General features: G+C 42.8%; 2 protein-coding genes across 4 annotated transcripts in view; one reads left to right on the forward strand and one right to left on the reverse strand.

The window, feature by feature from the left end:
- Window positions 1-3,028: 3,028 nt before the first annotated feature.
- Window positions 3,029-27,198, reverse strand: part of IGF2R (insulin like growth factor 2 receptor) — a 65,229-nt gene continuing 41,059 nt past the window's right edge. Inside the window, exons 31-48 of the mRNA XM_082215154.1 lie at window positions 25,090-25,280; window positions 24,430-24,556; window positions 23,161-23,286; window positions 22,124-22,395; window positions 20,778-20,996; window positions 18,763-18,912; window positions 17,032-17,193; window positions 15,843-16,050; window positions 14,510-14,656; window positions 12,851-13,085; window positions 11,855-11,991; window positions 11,420-11,537; window positions 8,693-8,839; window positions 8,112-8,296; window positions 7,646-7,832; window positions 6,908-7,060; window positions 5,887-5,956; window positions 3,029-4,880 (exon numbers count right to left, since the gene is read on the reverse strand). Coding sequence (XP_082071280.1) covers window positions 4,482-4,880; window positions 5,887-5,956; window positions 6,908-7,060; window positions 7,646-7,832; window positions 8,112-8,296; window positions 8,693-8,839; window positions 11,420-11,537; window positions 11,855-11,991; window positions 12,851-13,085; window positions 14,510-14,656; window positions 15,843-16,050; window positions 17,032-17,193; window positions 18,763-18,912; window positions 20,778-20,996; window positions 22,124-22,395; window positions 23,161-23,286; window positions 24,430-24,556; window positions 25,090-25,280 — 3,233 coding nt within the window. The 3' untranslated portion in view covers window positions 3,029-4,481. The remainder of the gene's footprint in view (window positions 4,881-5,886; window positions 5,957-6,907; window positions 7,061-7,645; window positions 7,833-8,111; window positions 8,297-8,692; window positions 8,840-11,419; window positions 11,538-11,854; window positions 11,992-12,850; window positions 13,086-14,509; window positions 14,657-15,842; window positions 16,051-17,031; window positions 17,194-18,762; window positions 18,913-20,777; window positions 20,997-22,123; window positions 22,396-23,160; window positions 23,287-24,429; window positions 24,557-25,089; window positions 25,281-27,198) is intronic.
- LOC309528087 (proto-oncogene Mas-like) overlaps window positions 26,368-27,198 on the forward strand; it is a 59,446-nt gene continuing 58,615 nt past the window's right edge. For all 3 annotated transcript variants that reach the window (XR_014217500.1, XR_014217501.1, XM_082215322.1), the window contains exon 1: window positions 26,368-27,090. The gene's annotated coding sequence lies outside the window, so the exon portion shown is untranslated. The remainder of the gene's footprint in view (window positions 27,091-27,198) is intronic.

A 27,198-nucleotide genomic window follows, 5' to 3' on the forward strand; every position in this document is an offset into this window, starting at 1 on the left:
GTTTTTAGGAGACTCCTACTCCCTTCACAGAGTTAAAATTTTCAGCGTTCCTTAGGAAGAGGGATTGATTTGTCAAACCATTCTGGGAATAGCCAGTCCCTCCCTCCCTATGGACATACATTAAATTCATGGAGCGTAAATGCACAAATGGCCTTCATGGCAACTAGTATAGCAAGACTAGCTTTAGGAGGATTAGACAAATTCATGGAACCAGATCCTGTCTACTTTGGCCTGCATACCCCCAACTTGTGTTCTCTTTATTTATATGATGCAGAGAATCACAGATCTGATAGGGACAATCACCACAGAAGATAGGTTTTCCACTTGCAATGCCCATGCTACAGAAGGGCAATAGATCTCTATGAAGACAATTCACGTCATCTTCAAGGCCACAGCATTCGTGGAAGATCAGTGGCCTCGTCCCAAGAATGTTATATTCCAGGACTTTCTTTTTTTAAATGGGTAACCTAAGAATGTGAAGGTGTTCTATGTAAACTGAAGTCCAGTGAATAACAGGAGTACTGAAGCAGAAAAAGGCTCAGAGCTAGTTAATGTATCGCTCAGTTGGTTTGGCCTGTGTTGCTGGAGACCCATCTACACAGCATGTTATTATCTCGGTGTCATGAAGTCTATTTGGCTTTCTTAAAGTCCGTTTGCTACCTCATCACTTGTTTTCTTTGTTTGATGCTCCTTGTACAGCCACACTCTGCTGGGTTACTTTTCTGCAATAGCACTGGAAATGCATCAGTTTGCATGTCTTACATTGAATCTTCAAGGATAATTGTGTACTAATTGGGGGGCAGGGAGGCGACCATATCAGGATGAGGGCTTCTCACAAATATCTGGTCTGATCTGGTAGGGCAGCTACTTCCTATGTTTTTAGATTTTGTGTTTATAGATATTAGTGGTGTTCATACAACTCAAGTCTCACTTTACATCAGTTTTTGCTTTAAAAAAACCCCAAAACCTGTTTTTGAGATGCTACCTATTTCAAGTTGTAATTTGTGTTGTGAGTTGTACAACACAAAATGAAACTCCAAGTACCCAAAACCCTCTTTCTGAGGATCTAAAAATTGCTGCATCTCAGCCCCCTTTGGCCTATCTTCCCATCTCAGGTAGATTTTAAGTCTGAAAAAATAGTCCATGGGCTTTCATGGCAGAAGTAAAAGTATTTCACTTTCCTCCATAATAGATATTAGAGTAATATTTTTTGTTTGTTTGTTTTAGTTGACCTAATAAAGTTAAATGTCATGTTCATATTCCCAAGGGGGAGTGGAAATTTGTGAAAACAGAGATTGAAGGAAAGTTAACCTGGTCATTCTTGGCCAGGAAAAGGCCACTTGAAACATCTAGGCAGTGAAGCAGTAGTGACAAAAAGAATGGAATATATTCTGGTTGGCTGTTTGTTTGTTCTGTGAGTAAAAGCATTCCTACCCCACAGAGCATCTGTTGGAATCTTGTATGCTGGTATCTTGGCTTGCGTTCAGTTATCAGTGTGCTTTTTGAGTGTATGCAGTTCATACAAACCTCATTGATCCTATATTCCATTACTACCATCGTTTTTCAGGAATACAGATAGCTCTGGGCCAATTAGTTTGACTGTACTGGTCAATCTGAATCTATACATTGCTAACATGTCAGCAATTCTGAGCTGGTAACCACAGAAGCCATGTTGTGTACTGATAAAGCAGTGTAATTTGAGTCCAGTTCTGTACCACTCCCTTGCTTGCACTAACTTTTTATGTTATTACCCTATTAAACCACTTGCGTATTAGGGATAAATGCCTGTGACTGCTTGTAATCATTGGAGGTAATGCTTGTTGTACAGGTATGCAACTCTGAACTGACACCGTGATGCACATTTCAATGAAGTTCTCTTTACACATGGTAAACACGTGTGCAAGTGTACATAACAGAGAAGACAAAAAAAAAGAAGCAGATTTAGGGCACAGTGGAGAGAGAAACAGAAACTAAAAAAATGGTTATGCTCTTTTGTAAAGCTTCTTGACTAGTAGAGACTGCCAATCATCTGGGTGGTCTTCAGATTTGTGGACCAAGAAAAAGTAGGAGAAGTCTAGAAGAGCAGCTTGGAGAGACATGGAAGCATTTTAAAAAGGAAGAGCAAATACCACAAAAGGCAAATCATATCTGGATTAAAGCCTAAGGTAGTGTGTGTAGTGGTTAGTCCCACTTGGCCAGAAAGATCACTGGGTAACCTTGAGCCAGTGATCATCGCTCTTGCCTTACCTATCACACAAGGTCTGTTAAAAGGGGTGAAAAAAAGGTGAAATTGAAACATAATAGAATAGGATGGCCTTCTCCAGGTGTCTAAACAACAGGAACAGGCAAACAAGTGATGGAGTGCTGTTACTTGGGGGCCACCAGAGCAAGCAGACATCCGGTTGCCACCTGCCTACCAGAAAAGGCAGAGTGCTCAGAGAAGGGCCTCCAAGAGAGGATAAAGTACAGTTCTGAAAGTTGTTCTACCATATAGCACTTTCCTTTTGAGAAAAAAAAACATACCAGCACCCAATATTCTTCTGAAATGTCATTCCAGCTCACCAATTTTAGGCTATTTTGTTCACTCCGAGACATCCAGTAGTGATGTTCAGACTACCCTTGGCTTTAAGTTAGCTTGAGCTAAGCATTCTGGCCAATCCTTTGTGAAGCAGAACTGAAATTTTCTAACTCAGAAACAGGAAACATACATCCCATCAAAGAGAAAACCAAGGGAACTTCTACCATGCAGTGGTGATCCAGAGCCCCTTGCAGTTTCCAGTGCTTAGAAGTCAGCCTCCCATGGCTGGCCAGCTGGTCAAATACGTGAACCAAGCCCACTCAAAGTAATGAAGTGGACTGTCCCTCTTCCTAATGATTTTGACAATTCATTCTGCTTCTGCGGTAGTAGTCTGGCAGATCTTTAGAATGTGTACTCAGAATTGTACAGAAAAGTTCTCTACATCTCCATCTCTGTTCTGAGACCCATTAAAAGGTTATTTAAAATTACGAAAAATTAACCTTATATAGATTCCTGGGAAACATAATTTAGCTTTTATTGAAATCATTTGAACACTTTTTGTTACATTAAATCAGATTCCTAAGTGGAAGCCAACCTTAAGCAAACCAGTGTAAATAGGAAAAGGTATAAACAAGGAAGAGCTTCTAGCCAGTGTTAAATACTGGTGCATTGTCCATAGAAACTTGCTCTTTGCCCGTGAGATCTGTCAGAAACAGAGTAGATGTCAATAGCTATAGGGAGATCTTCATTCAATGTTGCCAACAACACTTTAATTTCAGTGGCTCCAGCAGGCAAAACTGACCTGGATGTTCAGTGATATTACCCAAAAAACATTTGTTGCCTCTCAGTGTCCACACACAGTGTCTGCCAAAATTCAAGTTTGTGTCTGTGCAATTAAGGCTTCTGTTGGCCGGTGGCTTTGAGCAGGCATACATCTCCCAGGGCAGTGAAGCTGATGTTCTAGAAATTCCATAGCTTGGCTTGGAATAAATTAGTTCCATATGGTAGGGTTAGGAGACTCTTCCAGAAGGGCCATTTCCCAAAAGGGACAGGGTTCCCCCTGCCTTCTACAGCCCCTGAAGCAGGATTGCATTTCAAAAGAGGTACAGTGTTCTTCTCATCACGACAACATTAGGAGGAGTTATAACAGTGAACATCTGCCTTCCTTACTGCTCTTCGAAAGAAACAGCAAAGCTAAAGGAGAGCTCTGGGTGATTTCACCAAAAGTTTTGTAAATACTGATGAATGACTTAATGTGATTGGCTAACCCCACCCCCCCAAAAGAGACTCAACATGCAACGAACAGCCACTGTTCAAGGCTAAAGCTATGAAGATTTGTACCTTCCAGTAAAAACACTTTTCAAATCATAACGCATTTTAAGTTAGGATACGGGAAATCAAATGTACAGGCAAGTTTAAACAGACCAGCTCCAAAATGTACATCAAAACAACCCAGCAAACATACAGAGGACCCCTCATCTCCATTTCATGTGATGGGGTGAACCTGTAACACAAACACCCTGGCCTGCAGGAAGAGCAAGTTGCTTATTATTATTTTCATGAACCTGAGTACCGAGAACAATAAATAAAAATAAGAGTGTTAAAATGCAAGTCTCGTCTTGAAGGTGAGGGGACTTCGTTCAGATCTGAGCCTACCTTTTGGAAACCTTATGAAGCCTCTACAATCTACAGAGCGGGGAGAGTGCAAATCCTGGCTGAGGAGAAGAATTGCCACAATTCATTCCGGTGGATGCTAGAAATTCAGTAATCACTAAACAGACCATTGTAAACAACTAGGATTGACCCTTCTTTCCTCCTCCCACCTTCCCTTTGAAACACTCCCTTGCAAAAGGCATCTGCAGCTAAAGTCTTCGTATTTGGTTGGAAGTATTTTGTTTGTCCCACCTTTATGTATATATATATGTACACACACACATGGAATTTTGATTAGGCACAATGAAGGTTAAACGTTCAACAGGTCCTCATCGCTGTCATCATGAAAGGAAGCTGTCTTCACTGAGTTCTGTAGCTTCCGTTGGCCAAAAGCGGTGCTGCCTTTGCTATTCTTGTTGCCATTGAGCAGGCCAGGCTTATCGCTGCTTGGGAGGTTAAGGGTCTTGTCATGAGGAAGCCTACTAGACTGGACACCCCTTGCTGAATGGATCTTCACTTCTGGTATTGTGAGGACTTCATCCTCGCTGTCCATATCATCCACATGAAGAGAAGTGAGAGCATCCGACTTAACTACTTTGCTGGTGATGTGGCCGTTTTCGTGCCCTTCGTTTCCTGACTTCTGGTTGGGTGCAGCTACCTCCTCCATGAGCCATTCCATTTCGTTCTCGTTCAGTTCTTCAGTGCTTATCTGTCATGTTCAAGAGGGTGCAGTTAACAAACAGAATTTTAAAGTCTTCGCACAACCATTCTATGGATCCCAAGATAAACCTCATCTTGGAAATGGATCACAAGCTCAGCGGCAAAGAACCATGGAGAATTCAACCTGGCACCTCCAGTTTATAAAAATAACCAAGGGAGGATATTAGGAGCAATAACCAAGGGAGGATATTAGGAGCAAGTGATGGGAAAGGCCTCTGGTCTGGGATCCTGCTCCCCGTCAAGTAGATAATACTTGGCTACATGGACCATAGGTCTGACTGAACAAGGCATCATCTTATGACCAACTATTTCATTTTACTTTTCCAATCTGCAAATTTCTTCTTACATACATATAAAAGTATAGCTGAAACAATTCCTATTCAACAATTTTTAAGGAATTACTACAAACTTAACCTGGTGTTATTTCTTGGCCACAAAGTGCACCCTCACCTCCACCCCAGGCCCCGTATGGATTTCTATTAACTACGTCGTCTAAAGTTCATATTGGGAATGGGAAATCATTTAGGAAATCTATGTACACCAAAAGGAGCTGGATCTATTCATTGTATCAATATGCTTTTTTCTTGGTCCCAAGCTTCTGCACTTAGCTTGAAAAATAAGTTCAATTCTCAGAGATTTGGCTTAAATCCCTTAACACAGCTATATTAGAAAGCCCAATGTTCTAAGTATTCCCCACACCAATCAGATATGAAGCCTGGACATATGGAAATTATTTCATAGGATTCTTCAAAAACTGGAATAGGACAGGAGGGGATAACCCTGACTCTCAAAAACTGAAAGTTATGAATAATCAAGTTTTTTTTAAAAAAGAGATTCTATAGGACTTCAATTGCTAAGTAAATCTACTTTATATTATATCACAAGTAGCCCCTGATTACATGAAACAAGTATGATTTTAAGCAGAGTTTGCAACTATGCATACAATTCATAGTCAAATGGAGCAAACCCTCTGAGTCACACAGAGAAACAATTACCTTTGTATACTTATAGGAAACATTAGATGTTCTCCGACAGCAGTTGGCTATCTTTTGCTTCATGGTCTCTCTACAAAATAGCAAACATTAACATTACATACTTTGCGTAAAATGCCACTTACAAATTCACTACTTCATTCACTTCTATTATTAACTGCTGGCTTAGCCCAACCTCAGCTTCTACAGAAGGGATGGGCAACCTGTGGCCTTCCAGCCATTGTTGGACTTGGATCAACCCTAGCCAGCAGGGCCAACAGGTCCAGCAACATCTGGAGGGCCATAGGTTCCCCAGTCTTCCCATCACACTGGTAACTCACATTTCTGCCATCTTAAAAAGAAAACATGCAATATTTTATGTGGAAGGGTGCACTAGAAGGAGCTTGCTCAGAGCAAGAGCACCCACTAACCCTTTCATACTTCCCCTTGCATACTTCCCCTGCACACCATCCCTCTTCAGTTGTTAAAGGATTTAACAGGATGTTGGCAGGTGAGAGGAAGAGAAGCCTGGTGGTCTGCTGAAAAAGTCAATTTTGAGGAGCAACTTGGGGAATAGAGGAAGGCAACTTGATGAAGGGGGGAGGGAGGGAGTGGATTGGTCACAGTAGAAAGCATGAAGGCAGGAATGGGAGAATGACCATTGTACTAGTGCTTAGGAGTTTCAGCAATGAAGCATGTAGCCATGGGTGCTTCTGGACACAAGGTTCCCTAAGGAGAGTTGAAGTATCCCAAAGCGGAGATCATAGAATCAGAGTTGGAAGCAAGCCTGAGGGTCACCTAGTCCAACCACCTGCAATGCAGGAAGATGCAGCTGTCCCTTATGAGGATCAAACCTGCAGCCTGGTGCTCCTGTTGCTGGTTGTGTGCTGCCAATGGATTAGAAGTGATCAACATAGCCCCTGGGTGGATTTGCAAAGACCGAATCCGTTGTTCTGAATGCATGGCACTCACAAAAAAATTGCATGGGGGTGAGGACCAGGACGTTATTGCAGAACTGGAACCCCAATCCATCCCTCCTCCTTACCGTCTTTCCTTTTTATGAAGTAACAGGATAACTAGGCATGCTGTAAGGACCACAAGGAGCAAACTCAGTATGGCACCAACCGCTTGGCTTCTTCCTGAAAGGCCTTTATAAATTTCTTCTACAAATGTTTCGTTGTTTGTTGGCTCGGAGCTTCTGCAGGCAATAAAAAGAAGCAGTATTGAGAGGGAGGGGCCTGTATCCAAAAGGTTATCTTCTTACACGAGTGTTCTTTTTGCTTTCAAACCCAATTCAGGATTCTGCCTGTGATTTTTAAAGAACTTCAAGGCTTACTAGTTTTATTTTTATTTTATTACTTTATTGAGTTTCAGTCTTTTATTGTTTTAGATTTCATTAGTATTGTGTACCACCCTGGAATGTTTATAAATAGCAGTACACAAATGCCTTAAATTTTAAAAAATAAGCTGTTATATTAGGAAAAGCTAGAGGCATCCAGAATAAGCAGTTTAATCAGTGGATTCTAAATCTGTTTTTAATATACACACACTAGGGAGACTCAAGATTTGTCTTTACGTGGGATCCATTTGCCAATCACGACACCCCTTTAAAAAAGGTAGGTGCTATCTAACCCACATAACTATGACTGCAGAATTACTATGGCTGCCACTCTGTGTGGTTATTAGGTGTTACACAAGATTCCAACATGGCTTTTAGTAATGTACAACCCCTCTATGTTATCCCATAGGGTAAACAGTGACAGGTTTCGGTATTCTCACTTACACCAAGGGACAGACTGCCGAGGTGTACCAGGTAAACAAGTACTGGCAATCTGATGACTCATGAAGGAATCGAGGGATGCCTTCCTTGGCCTGCTGGCTGCAGTGGAAGAAAATGGTTGAAGATGCAAATTTTGTTTTGTCTCTCCCACATTGGGACTCTGAGGAGAACACGACATCCAAATCACCATCTACAAAAAAGAGAGAGGAAGGATTCAAAGTTCCTAAGAAATTACAATTTACCTATTCATATTCTAGACCCCTTAAAGAGAGGACAGTGTAAAGATTTGTTGCAGCTATTTGGATTAGGGGGAAAAAAATAAGGGAGTTCATTGGGCTAAACTAATGTTTGATCTATGCTTTCCAGTTCTTAATGAATTTTTCTCAACAGATGTTGCATTACCAAGACATATTGCTAAGCATGTTTGCTGTAACCCAGTAAGTTAATATTAGAAGCAATAGGTACTTGCCCTGAACATGATATTTAGCCTTGTTAGAAGATCCAATTTTCCTAAAATGGGTATCTGATGTTTTAACTTGACATATGTTGGCTCCAGAGCATTCATGGTGCTTTGAACCAGTGATGGCAGAAAGCTGAATTTCATAAATGTAGGTGTCACCATTTGCTCTTATATCACCGGAAGCATTGTATAATCTGAAACAGAGTAGATTCATGGTTTTTAAAAGACACAGGGAACAAATATAATCAGAGTTAACAAACAAACAAACAAACAAACAAAATATTCAGTATGCATTAGTCAGCTTAAGCACCTCTTCTCACTTGATTGTTAATCCAAGTTCATATTTCAAGTTCAGTTCCATTTAATAAGGAGACCAGCACAGCACATCTCCAGCTTATCATGACTCTTCCAAGTAGGCTATTCTTCTAAGTATATTGTGTTATCTTGTGTTGTTACTTGATACTACTCTACAATATGCACTAATCTTATTTGGTTGCCTCCAAGAACATCTGAAGCAGTGACTGAGTGGCTGGAATTTTTGTACCCCTGCCTTTTCTACCACTTCTTTTACATCAGGAGAGTATACTTACTTGTAATATATATTGCCTAGACTGAAATTCTTCCCTGTCACTGGATTTATGATTGTGCCATTCTTCATTGTTACTTCCTGGGGTTTCACAGCGCAAGCAGCCCGAGTTTCCCATGTGATGTAGTAGGCACAGTTTTCTTCATCAATCCTAACAGGAAATATTGAGAAGCAAGGAAAAGGTTTACCAGCAATAAGCATAAATGACATGATGGTAGAGGCCACGTGATGCAGAGGGAACAGCTAAGACTTATTTGTTATTTGCTGCATATCTGTGACTGTCTACATTCAAGTGTTTCATTTCAAGTTTATAAATGCTCCCTTTAGCACGTTTCTATGAATACATCTAAACTTGGAAATCACACCAGTTGTATCCACCTATCATCCACATGTTCTACAGCAGAATATCTAAAAGAGTAATCTGTGGCTCACAAGCAAGTTGTGGAACAGCTGGAAATACCTGTTCTAGGCTCTAAACTTGATTTAATTGCTCTGATCGACAGTGAGGCCATTTTGATCAGCACCAGATTATCATTCAGGCTGACAAGGCTCTAGCTCTGAGTCTGTGATTATCTTAATTAGCACTGGTGTGCTCTAATTTTGCCCTAGAAAATCACCAGTTAAACTGGCCCTTCTTAGCAGCCTAAGGCCTGTGATTTTTGTAACATGGAATTGGTTCTGATAATGTAAGTGAAAGGGAAATAGGTAAGCAGCCCACCAGGAGACCCAGGAATTAAGCTATCCACACAAGAAGTATGAGAACCATTGGACTCCAGCAGCTGCTCACTTGATAATAACTCTCTTCAGTAGACAGCAACTCATGACACCGTTCCTCCCTACCACAATCCCTGCATGGACATCATACACTCTTCCAGAAAAACTTGGTTATCAACAAAAGAACAAAACTGCTGCACCTCAGTCTAGTGCCAGTGTCCCATAGAAACATCTTCCAGCTTGAAACACAGAACGCACACATTTTAAGACCATCAACACCACGGAGTTGAATAAAATTACACTTGACCAGGAAGGAACAAAAAGAGATTACCAGCATCAAGACTGGGAGCGAATGCAGTTGCATGTACACTGTCTTTTAGAAATAAAAAGAGAGAGAGAACTGGGATAGAAAAGAGAAATAGCTTTGCAAAAGGAGGCTCCGAAGAGGATCTGGAAATATAAGTGGCATGTCATATTTATGTATGCATTCTACAGCCCTCAGCTATTCAGCGGGGCCAAATTGCATAATAGTATCCCAAGATTCAAGTAAGAACAATGCTTCTGACACTCAGCACTGCAGAAAGAAGTTTGTAAAGATATACAGGAAAGCTCACAGACACCAGGAGTGCATAAATCTAAATAATGCTGATGGGGAGCTGCTAAAAGGAGGTTCCCAACTCCCTCTTGCCTGAAGGCTTTATTAGAGATCTGGCAGTAAAACTGGCAGCAGAAGTCTCCAATAAAGAACTGCTCTTTATAGGAACATTTCCAAGACTACGTGACAGACAAGACAGAACAAGGAAAACATGGAGCCTTAGGTAAGCACTAATGACATGGAACAGCACCTCCTAGTGGTTGGTGGTGTTGCTTATACAATTAAAATTCCATCCCCACCAAGTTGCTAACAGACAACCTGAGGCAGTAACTGTCTGCTGAGCCCAAGGGGCAAGTTTTAGCTTGTGTCAGGACCCTTAATAAGAAGAAAATGACTCAGGAAAAGTAAACAAGAACTGCCTCTGTTTCTTAGCCCTGGCAGAGCAGAGTGTGATTGTGAGAGAGAGGCCTTGCCAAGTACGCCAAGGAAGATGCGTGGGAGAGGGCTGAACTCAATGGAGAAAAACTAACACCTGGAGAGGAACCACCCGCTAATCCATGTAGAGACACAGAATGTGCCACATATCAAGGCCCGGAGAAGACTCTTGAGCCAACATAAAGCTGGCACTGTTACTTAGTTACATTTTTACTTCAACTCATGCCTGTGGGACACTGTTGTGTTTGAACAAAGGAAAAGGGGATGTAATGCAGAATGAGCTGATTAAGTGATAATATGCTGTAATTCAAACATTGCAGGATTTATGTATCTAAATACTGCTTCGTTTCTTTCTTCCTCAGGTTGTTACAGGTCAACCAAATTCAACTTCTATTCATGCCAAAAGCACAAATATTATTCCGTTTATGCTGTTTTGTGGCAAAACTTGCAGCTAAGGCTACTGGTCACTCTGAAAATACCAAGGTCAAAAACTCCACCCAGTTGCAAGTCCTTTAAGACAGGCTACTTTAATATTCACGGCCTCCGCCTCCAAAATCCTGGGAACTGGATTTTGCCAAGGGTGCTGAGAGCTGTTAGGAGACCCCCATCTTCTCCTCACAGTTCCCAGAGCTCCTAGGGAAGAGTGACTGATAAGCCACACTGGGAACTGCAGGTCTGTGAGAGGAATAGGGGCCGTCTAACAACTCTCTGCGTCTTTAGCAAACTACATTTCTGAGGATTCTCTGAGGATAAGCTATGCCTGTTGAAGCAGAATAACAGTGAGGATGTGGTCACAGTGCCAATTAGCCTTGGATCCCAATCTTATGAATGTGTGGTGGAAAAAGGTGGCAAGTCTCTCTCCCCTCCCTGTCAATTCAAGGAACACTGCAGGCACTACCAACATATCTGAGGTGTAACCATTAATCACAGTAACATTCAAGAGGCCCTCAACTACACTACAGAAGCCAGTTACTCTTTACACTTTACCTATTAAACCTTGGCATGCCAACTGTTTTTCCACATTTCAGTTCTATCACGGTGGTTGCTTTTTTGTTCCTCTGTGGACACTCATGGCCGTTGGAGTAACTGACAAGGATTCTATCATCTGAAACAGAAACACCACGTTCTTGTTAATTAAAATGCAAGATACAGTGTTTTTTGGAAGCAACACAAAAACACAACGAATGCTTTGCAACCAAAAATGAACTAACATTTTAAAATCATGCCAGCCAGCCACCCCCACCCCATCTTGACCTTACATTAGTGACATTTCTTTCAATGTGATTATTAAGTATAATATAGATTTCAGCAGTTTAGAGTAATAAATGTAAACAGACACATTTTCCATTAAAATATTTACTTCAGTTGCCCTTTTTTAAAAAAAAACAACAAAAAAAACATGCACTGTATTTAGGTACATACCTGTTACATTTAGTTGCTGAGTATGTACTAATCCCAGAACCTGTACAGCCCCGTTCTGACTTCTCCGGCAAACACTTGCTCGTTCTGGGCAACCTGTGGGTCCTTCGTGGACTCTTTGACAGAGATTCATGTAGTAACTTTAAACGGAGGAGGAAAAGAAAACAAGTAATAGATCAGCCTAGTATATGACTGCATATTTACCATAGCTATGTGTACTTTAGGCTAAAACATTTAAATTCTGCACCAAGAAAAACTGAATGCGGCAACCTGCATAAATTGTGTAAACTGAATTACTGTATTTTTCCTGTCTATAAGGTGCCCCCATGTATAAGATGACCCCTATTTGGGGGGACTCAGATTTAAGAAAATGGGGGTGGGGTGGCCCAGAGTATAAGACGCCCCCTAATTTTTGACATTTTTTAAAGGGGAAAATCTAGTCTTATACATGGGAAAATACGGTAATTGGTCTATTTGCTAGTATCTTTCACAATTTTGGTATTGTGTGTCACAGTAGTGTTCTCCATTTCTCTTTTAATCATTTGGGGACTACCGCCATCTCATGTCTTCATCTCTTCTTCTACGTTAAGTGGACCAAGCCTTTCCATTCCCCTTGTACTAGTTACCTTTTAAGTCTTCTATAAACCTCAATAGTTCTGTCCTGAACCTTTTCCTGTTTGGCAGCTTCTGGAATCATAGGAAGCCCAGTATTCCAGTGACACTGGGCACTGCCAAGTAGCAACACCGCGCCTCTTTTCTACTGGTATACCTTCCCATTGTTACCTTAAGATACAAACTCCTCATGCACTCTCAAAGAAATGAGATCAAAAGACACAAGAGTGCAAAACCAGTTAAGCACAGTCCCAACTGCTTCTGTGTGACACTGGCAGCCTCTTGTCTTCAAAAGTTAACACCAACATTTGTAAGGTGGCTGTCCTATCCTTCAAATAAAAATGTACTAGGAATATGGTTTCCATTAGAACTGTAAAAGAGACTCACGAGCTGGTCTTGTCAGCAAAGATCCAAGATCCCGTGAGGGAGGAAAGCACTCTCAAATCGTAAGTTTTGTGCTTCTGAATAAACTTGCACTCCATTTTCCTGGGCGGACACACAACTTGCGTCTTCCATTCAAATGTCACTGCGCAGCCATTTGTCTCACTCAGTAGTTGAGGGCTCCCATCATCAGCGTTGTCATCACACTTGAAAATAATAGTTGATTCCCGGCGGCCATTTCCTGCAAGACACAAGCAAAGGTTTCACCATCATAAGCAATTGTAAATCCACACCCAAATTCTGACCACCGTCCCACCACAGTACACGGGTTGCAACCATGTAGCATTTGAGAAATATTTGCAAGCACAGGGAGCATAGCTGGCACCATTATACTCCAGGTTTTGCAAAAAAACCCCAAAAAACAACAAAAAAACAACAACCTTAAAAAGCTTGACAACTTTGGCCAAAACTAAAACAAGGCAACCCTAAGTAAGCCTACAAAAGTTGTTAGTTCACAAAGAGGGATCATTTGTAGCACTCTAGTGGCTGGAGAGGAGACTAATTCTCTCCATTGCCAACAGCTTTCCTGCCCAGATACCTGGAAATAAAACTCATCACAGGTGATTTACAGGTCTGTAAGTATGGAGGTAAGCTAGGCTAAATTAATGGTTGAGTGCTGAACACTGACGCTCTGCAAGAGGGTGGTGGAATTAAGAAATCTAGGACAACCATTAGCGATACCAGAGAGGGAAACACAAAAGCAGCATCGTGAATTTTGTTTGATCTACATGCTATCTTTCTGAAAGAAAAATTGTATATTTCACTTTAATATTCTCATTCTAAATGCATCTTCTCCAAAGTAAATCCTTCTGATTTTGGCGGTGTTAACGTGCAAGCTTTGGATTACAGCCTCATATTAAAATTTGAGCACCAGTGTGGTGTAGTTGTTAAAGAGTGCTGGACTAGTATCCGGACAGGCCAGGGTTCAACTACCCCTCAGCCATGAAACTGTGACCTTGGGCCAGTCCCCATCTCTAAGCCTAACCTCTACCACATAGAGTTATTGACAGGATAAGAGGAGGAGGGGAGGGGAGGGGAGAACTTTTTGTCACCTTGAGCTCCTTGGAAGAAAGGCGGGATAGATATTTAATAGAAATAAATAGATGAATAAAATTTCCAAAAAATGTTTCAGTACATCCTGAAACAAACGATTACGGGGAGGAACACACACTATTTGTTACTGTCCATCCCTGACACTACACAAAGGTGCTAACTCTGATGACCTGTTCTATGACAACCTTTACTGCGCATCTTGTCTTGCACATGGGCAAATTGCATGAGCACTGCATATCTTTTCCAACTCAAAATCAAGTTGGTCATTCATCAATAGGCTAATCTAATGCTCTATGCAAATGACTCCTGGTGTCGATTGGGAGAGGGCCATGGGTTAACAGAAATATTCACTATCAGCATTCACCCTAACTCAGAGCAAAACATCTGGTTGTTTGCAGAGTTTCTAAAATGTGTGCAGAAGTACTGTGCAGGCTGCAGACCACAGTGTTTGTTGCTTTTCTTTCCTGTGGTTGCTGCTCTACCCCTAGCTACCAACTTGTTCCATCTGAACCTGCCCCAAACTGCAGGAGCATTTTTCCAACGCTTGCTTACCGTTGACACAGAAACCCCATTTTTTGTCTCTTCCAAAGTTATTTGTAGTGGCACACCATGGCCGCTCTCGTCCCTCCTGAACGCATGTGTCGTACGTCTTACCATTGTATTGGAAAGGGAAGACACAAAGCTCGTCCAGATCAGTCACTGCAAGTGAAAGGAAATATCAATACACACAGAGAGAGCCACAGGCTGCACCTTTCATAAGCAGGCAATTCCTGCAGACAAGCACACTGGTAGCCACTGCCACTCGTAATTGAAGGCAATGGCTTGGATCCCATATTAGCTACTCAGAGTAGACCCACTGACATTGACTGGCAAGATGAACACAAGTCCATTCATTTCAATGGATTTGCTCCCAGGTATTAACTTTATCAGATAACCCATTGATCCACAATGACTAGTTATGCAATTGTGACTGCTAACTTCATGGGGGAGACTGCTGTTAACTGTGACAAAACTGCAATTATTTCACAGCTGTCATGCTAATTCCTTTCAATTATTATTTTTCCCAATATAAACTGTGCGTGTTTAATCCACACATATGGAGGAAGGAACAATCACCACTCATTGTTCAGCCCAGACACTGAGGTCCAGCTCCAAGGGCCTTCTGGCGGTTCCCTCACTGCAAGAAGCCAAGTTACAGGGAACCAGGCAGAGGGCCTTCTCGGTAGTGGCACCCGCCCTGTGGAACGCCCTCCCATTAGATGTCAAGGAAATAAACAACTATCTGACTTTTAGAAGACATTTGAAGGCAGCCCTGTTTAGGGAAGTTTTTAATGTTTGATGTTTTATCGTGTTTTTAATATTCTGTTGGGAGATGCCCAGAGTGGCAGGGGAAACCCATTCAGATGGGCGGGGTATAAATTATAAATTATTATTATTATACATGATTTTGAATTTGCCAGAAATATGAGGTTCAAGACTACAACAAGCAGGCACAAATAGAGTTTCAGCCTTAGAAAGATATGCAGATCTGGTGGGTTTTGCCCACCTTCCTTGTCTTAGCATTGATACAAATCAGACAAGAAACAGGAAGCTGTCCCAGGAGGGTCACAACTTTGCGCTTTTTGCAGAAGCTCCATTTCAAAATTTCCCATGGGAAAGTACCCAGGGCTACTATAGTCTGCTTAGCCTCGGCTAAGTTACCTCTCACTCAAAAATGAGAACCTCCTTCTTGCAGAGAGCTGCTGCGAGGGTGAATGAGCTACGGAAATAATGTTGCTTTGAGTTACCCTTTGGCTTAGAAGCTGGTCAAGTCTAACTACCACATGGGTGTGGGCTTAAAAGCCTTCTCAGAAGTAAAGACTCTTGCTAGTTTAGAAGGCCTTACCTGGAGGGCACTCATCACCACCTGTATACTGCAAAATGACAGCTTCATCTTGATGCCGGTAGTCCATTTTCCTTTCATTTCTGTTGCCAAAGGAGACGGCACTGTTGCCCGAGACCAGGCACACTGCTGCATCTTTGCACTTTCCTTGGGGCACACCAGCAGCACCAGAACACACCCCTAGGTGGTAATTCTTGGACCCAGCAGAGATCTGTATGGGCAAACACCATTGTTAAAGTGCAAATAAGAGTAAATGAAAAATGTTAAACATGTCTCCAATATGCTGACGTCCAGAAGACTGGGAGCAGAAACAGAGCACAGTGTTACTGTCATCTTAGTTTGTCTAGTTGCTTAAGAGAGAAAACAAGAAGGAGCACCGTGAAGGCTGCCATGGGAAATGTTTACTTTGGCTGCTGCTTGTAAACAGATGGTGGTCTCAATTTCAACAAGCAGTAAAACTTCAAGAGCACAAGAGCCCTGCAGAATCAGAACAACAGGTCCACTTAGCCAAGCATCCTGAACTCATGCTGGTGAACCAGAGGCCTTTGGGAAGCCAAAAATCAGGACATGGACGCAACAGCCCTCTCCCACATGTGTCCCCCACCAACAGAGGCATGCTTCAAAAATAAATACTACTGGAACCACTCAAATACTAACTTAAGTCAGTCTCCCCCAAATAACCCTATTGTTCCATGTAACCATTGTTTACAAAAAGTTTTGGGTCTTCCCCTGAAAAAACCCCTGAATATTCCAACCAGAGTTTCCATTCTAGAAGAATTGTATAATTAGTCCACACTGTGAGATCACCTAGGGAAACACCCCACGAAACACCATCGCTTGAACTTTCAAAAGCCTTCAGAACCGAATAGATGCAAGTTACACCTCCCCTCCCCCAAAGGAGATGGGGGCAAATCAAGTGACAAATGCAGTGGAGTTCGCAGCAGAACAACTGGATACTTTTGGGGAAGGGGAATAACCAAAGCTGGCATATGGCAACTGAGCTGGAGATGCTGAGGATTAAACCTGGGACCTGACACATGTAAAACACATGCCCTGCCGCTGAGCTATGATCCATCGCTTAGCACAAAGCTTGAACCAACCCCTTTCCCCCCACCATGATAGAAACAAGGTTCCAGTTCAAAGCATCCAGCTCCCTCATTGCCCACAGCACCTAAAGTTTGCAGCACATCACCTGGTAAGGCTTTGCAGAAAGTCTGGATAGGTTGAAAGTGTAGTGCAGCTGCTCATCAGCCACCGAGCAGCCCGAGATGTCCACTTTATCAGGGCAAACAACTGGAGTGCTCCATTCGAATATGTATTCGCAGGTGGACTGCCCTATCATTTTTGGCTTTCCCTGTCACCAAAACACAAACAAGAGAAAACAGAAAATTGTTTAGGCTTGGCTCCTGCGCATGCCAGAGGCAGCTGTGTGTTCACGGTAAGCCACTATAATGTGCAAACGCTGCCAGTGAAATTAATCCCATTGCATTCAGTCTGTTATAAGGAATATATTCATTTCTTCATCTGGACAAGTACTGGGTAAGGTTGTAGGTAGCTAATAAAAAGCTGCTCTGCCACCATTATTCCTCTCCACCACTACCCCCTTATGGTGTTTTAGACAATGGCTCTGACTTCTGAGGTCCCTTCTTATGTAACCCAAACAGATGCTTCCCATGTACTCTGGTAGTGCAAGAAGCCAGAGGTGATATGGGAGGCATCAGCGATGGACTCTGCAGGAGTGAGTGGATAAATCAACTCTCCCCCATGTGATTAAGGTTCACAGGATAACTGAGTAGCCTAGAAATCTCATCCTGCAGAAACTCTTGTGCCAATGAGGCAGAATACAAATGCCCTTTCTCCCCCAAGGTTTGTGCTGTCTACACGGAGAATCACTTTTTAAACTGTTTGATTTTCTATCTATTTTAAAGTGGAAACATGCCATGCACTTATGCTCAGACTTAGACCCATTAAGCAGAAGAATTTACCTCTGTGATGCGGGGCTTGATAGAACATTATGGACACAGTGTTCCTGCTGTCTGCGTAATTTGCTGTCAGCATCCCTCATTAAATTCACATTAGAATCATCAAGACATTTTAAAAAAGCAGGAACAGCCTTTGAAGCTAACAGCACACATCTGCCAAGGCTTGCAACATTTTCAAGCGTACACAGAGATGTAAATAAGACATTAAAGGTCAGGTATTCTGACTGCATGTACTTCATATGCAAGCATGGAACCTTCTAAGCCCCCCCCCCACAAACACGGATTCTAAGAATCCCAACTTTCCATTCAAGATCTTGTGAAGAAAATCTAGCAAATACTCAATACCTTCCACATCCCAAGAAAACTGGCAATGCCTTGCACATCTCCCTGCCCTTCTCCAGTAGCAGCTACTCCATTCCTTAACCCCCACCCTAAACTTTCATGCCCTTCCTATTGCCCATTGCTCAACAAAAAATTGGACTACAAAAAGCTTTGGACACCTGGATTTTGGAAGAGCAACATGTTATATAAGCTTCCTGTTTTCAGAATTCAAGTCTACATTCAAACTCTGCAATGGTGACCTAGTTATAGAGTTTAGAAATAACTAGCATCTTCTATGGTTAAGAGTTCATCAGAAGTATTATTTGGGTGAGTTGAGGGTCAAAGATGGTCAGAAGCAAAATAAGTATTTCTCGCCTCATATCAAGGAAGATGTTAGTACTGAGTTTTGAGTTTCTGTGGGACATGAGTGTATTGCACTTTGAAAATCTCTGCAGCAGATGCACTACGGGCTCTTGTGGCACTTTGCAAATTAGCATTTGGAACAGATTTAATCATCCTTCACTCAATTCACTTTTGACCTTTCCCCCCAAAGATTATTCTCTTCCCCACCACCACCCTTGATTCAGGCTTGGCAGTACGCAAAATAAGATGACCATTACCAGATTTGTCCCTCTGCTGCAATGGAACACAATGAGAGAAGAATACTTGAGACTTTTATCTTCCAGACAAGGAGTGCTACTGTTAAAAGCAATGTAAACTTCATGTGTTGCAGGGTTGAGCTTGGGAGGCGCAGTAATACGACCGATATCCTAAACGAGAAAACACAACAAATTAACTTGGTTGTGACACTTTCACACGAAGCACTGGCATGATTTTCCAGTAGTGCCAGCGAGCACCAAGACAAGATGCACAAAAAACCAAGAGAGGATTCCATTTCACATGGGGAATGGCAATGAACACTGAAAACTGCAAGAGCAGCTTCACAAGTAATGTGGAACAAGGCGGCAGTGTTCTTGGGTTGTACAATGATGGTAGATTAAAGGCAGGGTACTGGATTGTTGAAGGCAGCCTCACATTGAAAAAACTAGTAACACAGAGAAGTTAATTTAAACATTCTTACAGATGTACCAATTTATTAAGTAAATGGAGCTTTCACTTAACAGTGGGCCATTCAACAACACACTTCCCCTACCTGCAGCCTGAAGGGAAACAGCCCAGAATTCCACCACCTCATCCCGCATGACATACAGAACAGCTATAAGAGTGTCCCTCTTTATATGAGAGGCCAGGTGGCTAATTTAATGTATTACTCATGGTTGTCCTATCTTTCTGCAAAGAGCACAAGCAACTTTAGAAAGACAGTTAGGACCAAGAAGTCTGCATTTTGGTACCGCAAAAAGGCAACAGAACTAGTACAACTCTCTGAGGCTTCCGCACATGGCCCTAGAATCCAAAGCTCCTTTGTGTCAGGCTGGGGGGGGGGGATTTGAGTTGAGCAGGTCCCTGCACCTGGCCCTTTAATGTCCCTGCACCTGGCCCTGCCAGTCTCTGCTGGCTACAGCCTGCAGAGTGATGCCAGCATTGCTCCTTAGGCACAAAGTTCCCCATTCTGCTCACTGATCAGGCAAGCAGGAGGAAGCGCCACCAGAAGGTGCTCCACTAGCAGCAGCCCATGCAAAGCCCCAAGAGGTTGGCTTGGTGGGAGAGGAAGGCACTGAGCTTGCCGAGGTCCCACTATATTTGCTTGCCCCCACCAACCCCACCTGGTTGGTGTGAGCAGCAGGGCTGTGGGCCCACCACTCTGTTAGGCCCTGCCAGAATTTCAACTGCAGCCTTAGGACAGCATCCAAAAGAAAGTTGATCATTATAAAACAATCTGGCAAAATAAAAACATTTCCACATCTTATTTCAGACTTTCCACAAAATAAGATCACCACATTGTTTGGGCTGTAATACAATTCAATGCTGCCCGTTTTCCTAATTTTTATAGCATTTTTTTCCTTTGAAAGGAGACACCACACTCTCCCACAGACCACATCACAAATTGATTTTGTAACACATACAGTGGTACCTCAGGTTAAGTACTTAATTTGTTCCAGAGGTCCATTCTTAATCTGAAACTGTTCTTAACCTGAAGCACCACTTTAGCTAATGGGGCCTCCCGCTGCCGCTGCGCCGCCAGAGCACAATTTCTGTTCTCATCCTGAAGCAAAGTTCTTAACCCAAGGTAATATTTCTGAGTTAGAGGAGTCTGTAACCTGAAGCGTATGTAACCTGAAGCGTATGTAACCCGAGGTACCACTGTATTTCGTCTTGAAATAGGTTTGCCATGAGATGTGTGGATCTGTCGCTTTAAAAATAGCCCCAAAGCCTTGAGTACAAGTAGAAAGTTATGCACTTTGGATACAGACCATGATTTGGTAAGCAGCCCCCCCCCCCAGACAGTGCCCCCCCCCATTGTGAGGGTGGGAGAAGGAAGAATGTACAAAGACATCCCTCTTTCCTCAGTGGTTCAGACCACATGCAGTTATAACAATAGTCACCATGCAGAATCAGTGACTTGTCCAGAGAGAGGCGACCCTCAATTAACCATAAGCCAACATACTGGTTATGAATTACGAAAACACTAACATATTTGCTAAAGAGGATTGTTTGATACATAGGGATAACTTACTATAGGGGGACCAGTAACAGGAACCATGCAGACAGCTGCTCCAGGTGGGCAGTTGACATCTTTGATGGAATTCAACGGGCGGCAAATATTTATATAGAAATCTGGAGTAAGGTCAGAGGAATCATCGAACGTCTCATCAAATGCCTCATAGGAGCCCGTCCGATGTATCAAAGGAGAGAGGTCAATTACTGTGCTGCCATTTGTAACTGAGCATTCCACCTGTTTGCAGTGGGAGGAAGTTCCACAAATCAGCACTTGCAGCTACTATTCCCCAAATGTCAACAAGCAAAAACGAAATCTAATTTATCGGGGTCTGTTCTTTTCTTAGTGCTCCCCCCTCCTCTACTGCACTGCAAGCCAATGTGTTCATTTGATCATGCGCTCAATCTGATCCCATCCCACCCTGAATCCCCCTTCAGTCTCTTTGTACTTCTCCAGCAGAGGTCACTTCTGTCTTGGTCCTAGATACATTTGATTGAAAGCAAACACCAGTGAAATGACACATGTCCCTGGGCTGAGCCATAGGCACAAGAAGATCAACTTTGCAGTTTATTTATTGGGCAAGGCAGTAACAGCCAAAGGCCCTGATTAGCCTCTCCATTCTTGAGAGGCTGCTTCACAGCAGTTGCTGATGCTTTGAGAGCACTGCTAAGTTGTCCACCACACAGTGATATATTAATTGCAATGGAAAAAGAGGTCTCCATTGACCTACCGTTGGGATTCTGCTTCTCTTGACTGTTACTCACAACACGGAGCTCTGGAATTGACATAATGCTACCCAGTGTCAAGGAACTGCACTGTGGGACTGTGAACTCCTTCACCCCCTCTTTCCTACTCCCTTGCATCCAAATTTGCTCTGCCCTCCATGCCTGGGGTGGAGGGGGGTTGTGACTGACCATTATTGATTTGGTTAAGTTTAATATGAATTCCGTTCCAGATATCCTGTGGATATCTACTGTTTCCTTAATCAAATGTAGAATTATGCCTGCACTGTACCAGAGTTATTGGCAATAATTGCATTATTTGGCAGGACTTTCAACTTCTCATCTGGCAACACAATTATACTGCCTCTGTTCTACTGTTACCTAAACAGAACACATCTATTCCTAAACAAAACAAAATCAAAAAGCCACCAGCTACCCCCTTCAACAAAAAAGAACAAGATACCACAAATTTTATGGATCTGAGAATTTTGTATTGCTTCCTCAAAAACACACAAAACCAACATCTGAAACTGGAGCATTTAAACCTGTGCCTTTTCCAACTTAAAAATATTGCTTGCGGGCATTGTTGTTACTTTGACATTTTAGGTAACAGGAGCTTGATGAAACTGCCAATTCACTTACCGGACTCTCTTCTTCACAAGCTAAAGCCGTATGCCAAGAGAAATAATAGGCACATGCCGCCTCATCGAAGGAGACAAGGAAGGGCTGGCTACCTGGCCCAGCATCAGGCCTGCACACAAAACTGAAATAGCTTGTATACTTCAGGTCAGGATTTGCAGGGCAGGACTCTCCTCCGCTGTAGCTAAGTTTCAAAACTCCATCTTCATAAGTTAATGCTTTGGTCAGTCTTCCAGCACTGACTGGTTGCTGATGGCCACCAGTGACACAGACACCTATTAACAAGTTTAGAAGTGCAATGGGTGGGTTATGACGGAAGGAAGCTTGAGTTAAGCAGCTGCGCAATCCACTCCCTGGGCTATTATATTTCAACAGAACTGAGAGGGATTACATTAGTTACACCAAGTAGTTGAGAACTTTGAGTACTTCGCTCAGAAAAAGGAGGGTGTGAAAAGCACTCGTTCTTAGAACACTGGGTTAAAATTGTTCGTTGACTCACTGGGCAGCCTTAACACAGTCACTTGCGCTCAAGCTCAGTTCCCAATTTATAAAATGGGAAGAACTGTGACCTACATCTAGTTTGTGCAAGAAAATAATAGAATTCAATGTTAGCATTTTTAATTAGGTGAGATTAGATGATTCACTGGGCCACTTCCCACATGCTGCAGGGCATGATCCTGCACTTCCTCCTCTATGCACCCAGCATTTCCATCCTACCAACAATGGCAACAGCCATTCAAGTGTGCCCGCAAAATCCCAGTCTGTATAGGCCCAAATCCCAGTTGACATGCCAGATGAAGTGTGCAATCTGATCAAGAATCTTATACCCATATGCATGGACGGCCAGTCACATTAGAGGTGGCACTGGTACACAGGGTAGGCAGGAAGGAGAGCAGTACAGGGTAAAAGCTATTTCCAATTAAAGTAGTAGAATTGCTGGTTGGATTTAGCCTGGTTATAAGTACAGGGACAGTTTCATGAGATCTCCACAGAACTTCCATGAGCTCCACTGAACACATTGCTGATATGTCCAGGCTTACCAACTCCGCTGCCACATGGACCTCTGGCTTCATCACACACACTCAGTCGCAATATTCTCTGGTTCCTGTCATCAGGGACAGTATAACCATCCTGCCTCTTTAAAGAATTAAGGTCAAAGAGATGGCCTGCAAGAAAAGGGAGGGGGGAGAGGATAATTTAGCTTTTTAGCTTCCCTGCAGAGAGCAATTGAGATTTTTGTTTACCCAAGGAGTAGACCTTGGTGATGCTTTAAATCACAAGATGACCATCAACTCAGATTGCTTTCATAGGGGATTAGAGGAGTTCATGGAGGAAATTGTCCTTCTGACTATGTATTACCTCTAGGATTAGAATACCAGTTGTGGGGAAACACAAATTGGGTGAATGCTGCTATTGGGTATCCTTGTGGGCCCCTAGCTGGGCACGGTCAAGCAGGATGCTGCACCATATGGGCCTTTGATCTGATAAAGCAGCACTCTTGTGTACTTAGACATACACTTAGGAATACGAACAGGCACATGACCCATACAGGTACATGCACCAGAGATATGTGATTGGTTGCGGCACCTTGCTGTGTGTGTGCATGCATACACACTAAAGGGAGGTTTACCCAGTGTTGCGTGTGAAGCGGCCCATAAAATGAGGTAGCAACCACTCTCCTTCGATTACAGCCAATCCACAAATAAATGTGACATTATTGGTAGCTTATGTTGTTTGCCCTCACAGAAGTATTTGTGTGTTCTGTTTCATATAACCTTCTGTCCTATCGGTGGGTATTTGGGCATCATTTTTCTTCCACAGAATAGCTGTATCCTGTACAATCGCACTGTAGCCCCAGTGCAACCTTCCGCTTGCATTTTATGGGTGCACTCCTTGTGATACAATAGGAATGACATATACCTGCAAGATCCAGGAGTTAGGGAAGGGCTCTTGCTTTACATGGCTCAATCCCAGGCATAACCCTTAGCATATTCAGGTGGGGCTGGGAAAAGTCCATCTGAAACCCTAGAGAGCTGCTGCCAGCCAGTGTTGACAATACTGAGCTGGATGGGCAGCCTGCCTGCCTCAGTATAAGGCAGCTTTCTATGTTCCACCAATGGACATGAGCAAGAACAAGTAACTATCACTAGGGTGTATGAGGCTGCTCCCTTCAAATTAGCCTGGGATCTCCCAAGATGGTTATTTGAGAGTCCTAAGTCCACTATTGCTCTCTCCCATGGAAGAACGATTAGAGGTTGATTCCGGTTACAGCTACCCCGACCAGGCCCATGTGTGTGTCAAAGGCTTACCTGTAAGAGGGTTGGATACTGTGCAATTGTTGTGCACGTTGGTTTTCAGAGGACACGCAGCAGCCGTGAACCATATAAAAGTATATTCACAATCCTCAATGGCTGTTATAAGTTCAGGCTTGGAATCCTGGACAAAAACGGATATAAAAAAGTCAACATCTGCAAAACTTCTGCGCTGGGGTACTGGCAATATTTCTTGCAGCATACTTTACCCTTTTGGGGGAAGGCAGGAGGAATGTTGACCCCTGGTAGCTGCCTACCTTCCCTTCAGAAGGTCTTAGCAAAGTTATTGTGGCCAAAAGACACAAAAGTATAAATCCCCTTGGACATCCATCAGTTTAAGCTTCTGTTATAGAACCCTCATCACCACCCAAGATTAATCTGGACCACACACTGTTTGTTTCCTTTCCAGGGAACTACTCTGCGACGAGTTCCTCAGGGCAGCACAATTACTGCCTCGTCCCGCCAAGTGTAAAGGAGGAGTTTTAGTACCCACAGCTGCAGATTTGGGGGTAAATTTGTCATCTGCATGCTATCTAAGATTCCAATCCAATCCTATGGTACATTATTACCCCCCAGGAACCTATGCAAAGGTGCTTCACATGGGGTGGGGTGGGCGAGGAGAGACATAAAAAATCCAGCCTACTTAGGCATACTTACAACTGCATTTCCGTCACACTTGAAGCGGATTATTGTAGACTTCTTCCTGATCTGGTCTGGACACTTCTCACCATTGATGTATTTAATAACAAAAATGCCATTTTGCCATTGGATTCCCTCAGACACCTCACCCAAGTTTATATACTTGGACCCATCCATTAGGCAAGCTGCAGAATCCGGTGAACAAAAATCTATGTTTGGCACCAGAAAAGAGGGTGAGGAAGAGAAAACAAAAGGGTTTAGCGTTGCCTGGTAGCCTACCCCACATTCTCTGGGTGATGGTGTTTTGGCACAAATAACATATTCAAGAAATGCTACCAAAAAACTTTTTGAGTCGATTCAAGCACACGCTTCTGAGGTGGGTACACGACTTCAACTTAATTCAGGGAAAAGTTGGGGCTTCTGAATGGGCAAAGTCTATATTATTTTTCAGAAATTATTTCGACATTATTTTTCAGGACCACAATACCTCATGGACCACTTCTCCCAAAATGAACCACCCTGAGATGACCATCTGAGGCTCTTCTTTGTGTGCCTCCTCCATGAGAGGTCTGGAGGGAGGCAACATGATAACAAGCCTTTTCTGCGATGGCTCCCCATTGGTGGAATGCTCTCCCCAGCAAAGTTCATCTGGCACCCTCATTACATATCATTGGGCACCAGGCAAAAACGTTCCTCTTCTCCCAGGCTTTTGGCTAATTAAACTATCTATGGCCTTTAAAAGGGGGTGTGGGGGTGTTACTATGTTATATATTTTTGTGTTTTTATATTGTAAACCACCCTGTGATCCTCGGATGAAGGGCATTATAGAAATTTAGTTAACAACAACAACAAACAACTTGCTGGTGTGCCAGCAAGGATTTGGCACACTGGGTCAAATACCTCCCCACACAAAATTGAGATGGCATAGTTCCTGGGCAAAGAAACAACACATATAATTAGCTCTATGTGTCATTTCTATATATACTCAGAATCAGCAAGTCTAGTAATAAAATTTAGAGTATTTAGGTTATTACCTGCCATCTTAATAGTAAGATGTTTGGGGTGTGCCAGGGAAAAATACTTTATCATATTAACCTTCAGTTAAACAGGGAGGTATACAACATTACAGTGGTACCTCTAGTTACGGACTTGATCCATTCCGGGGTGCCATTCGCACCCTGAAAAGTCCGCAAGTAGAGTGCCGCTTCTGCGCATGTGCGAAGTGCGCAGAATGCTTCTGTGCATACATGCATGGCGAACCCAGAAGTATACACTTCCGGGTTTGTCGTGTTCCAAGCCAAAAAGACGTAACATGAACCTAACGCAACACGAGTCATATTCAGAGCAGACCTATTGAAATAAATGGATCTATTCCCAAGTATGTCTTGGTTTGCTGTTATTCCCAAGATAGAACACATTCCACGACTATACAAAAATAAATACCAGGGTTAGGGAAAAACATTGCAAAGAGCAATAGGAATCAAGGACAGTGTGTTCACAATCACAGGTAGGAGCTGTTCCATTTACTACTCTTTTACCATGTAAAAAACCTATGTTCACATTCACAGTGGGTTACAACAGTGCTTTTTAATCTCTTTTCCCACATCCAACTCTTTGGACACCAATGTTCTCAGTTTCAAGGAAGCTATGTAGGTCATTCCTCCCTTGCTCCAGGGTAATTTTTAAGACAATGAGGCAGAACTGGTACACTGTTGCACAAACAGAGAATGCTAGGAGAAGAATCAGATTACAGGCTGCTTACAGCTTTCACTTATCCTTAAATAGGACAGAGCAGGTTTCATAACACAGCTGCAGCCATAAAAGAGTGAAGACAGCATTCACCTGCCCTCTCTACATGGAGAAGCCCAATATGAGAAACAAGACGGAGCGGGTGCACGGTGGATTGCCTTCCTCATAACACTCCAGTTCCCAATATACAGCTTATCTTGCAAGCAACATCAAATTTTGCTATGCTTTTCACCTGGTGTCAAGGCAACAGACAGGATGCTTAGCTGTGAGGTAAGTGGGGATAAGTCTTCCCCCTCTCCTTAAGGGATCTTGGGGTTCCAGTCACTTTGCTACAGGATCCAACACTACTGCCACACACACGTTTAGGTAGCAGCAATG

This window comes from Podarcis vaucheri, assembly GCF_965113315.1.
Source record: "Podarcis vaucheri genome assembly, chromosome: 3".
Classification (NCBI taxonomy): domain Eukaryota; kingdom Metazoa; phylum Chordata; class Lepidosauria; order Squamata; family Lacertidae; genus Podarcis; species Podarcis vaucheri.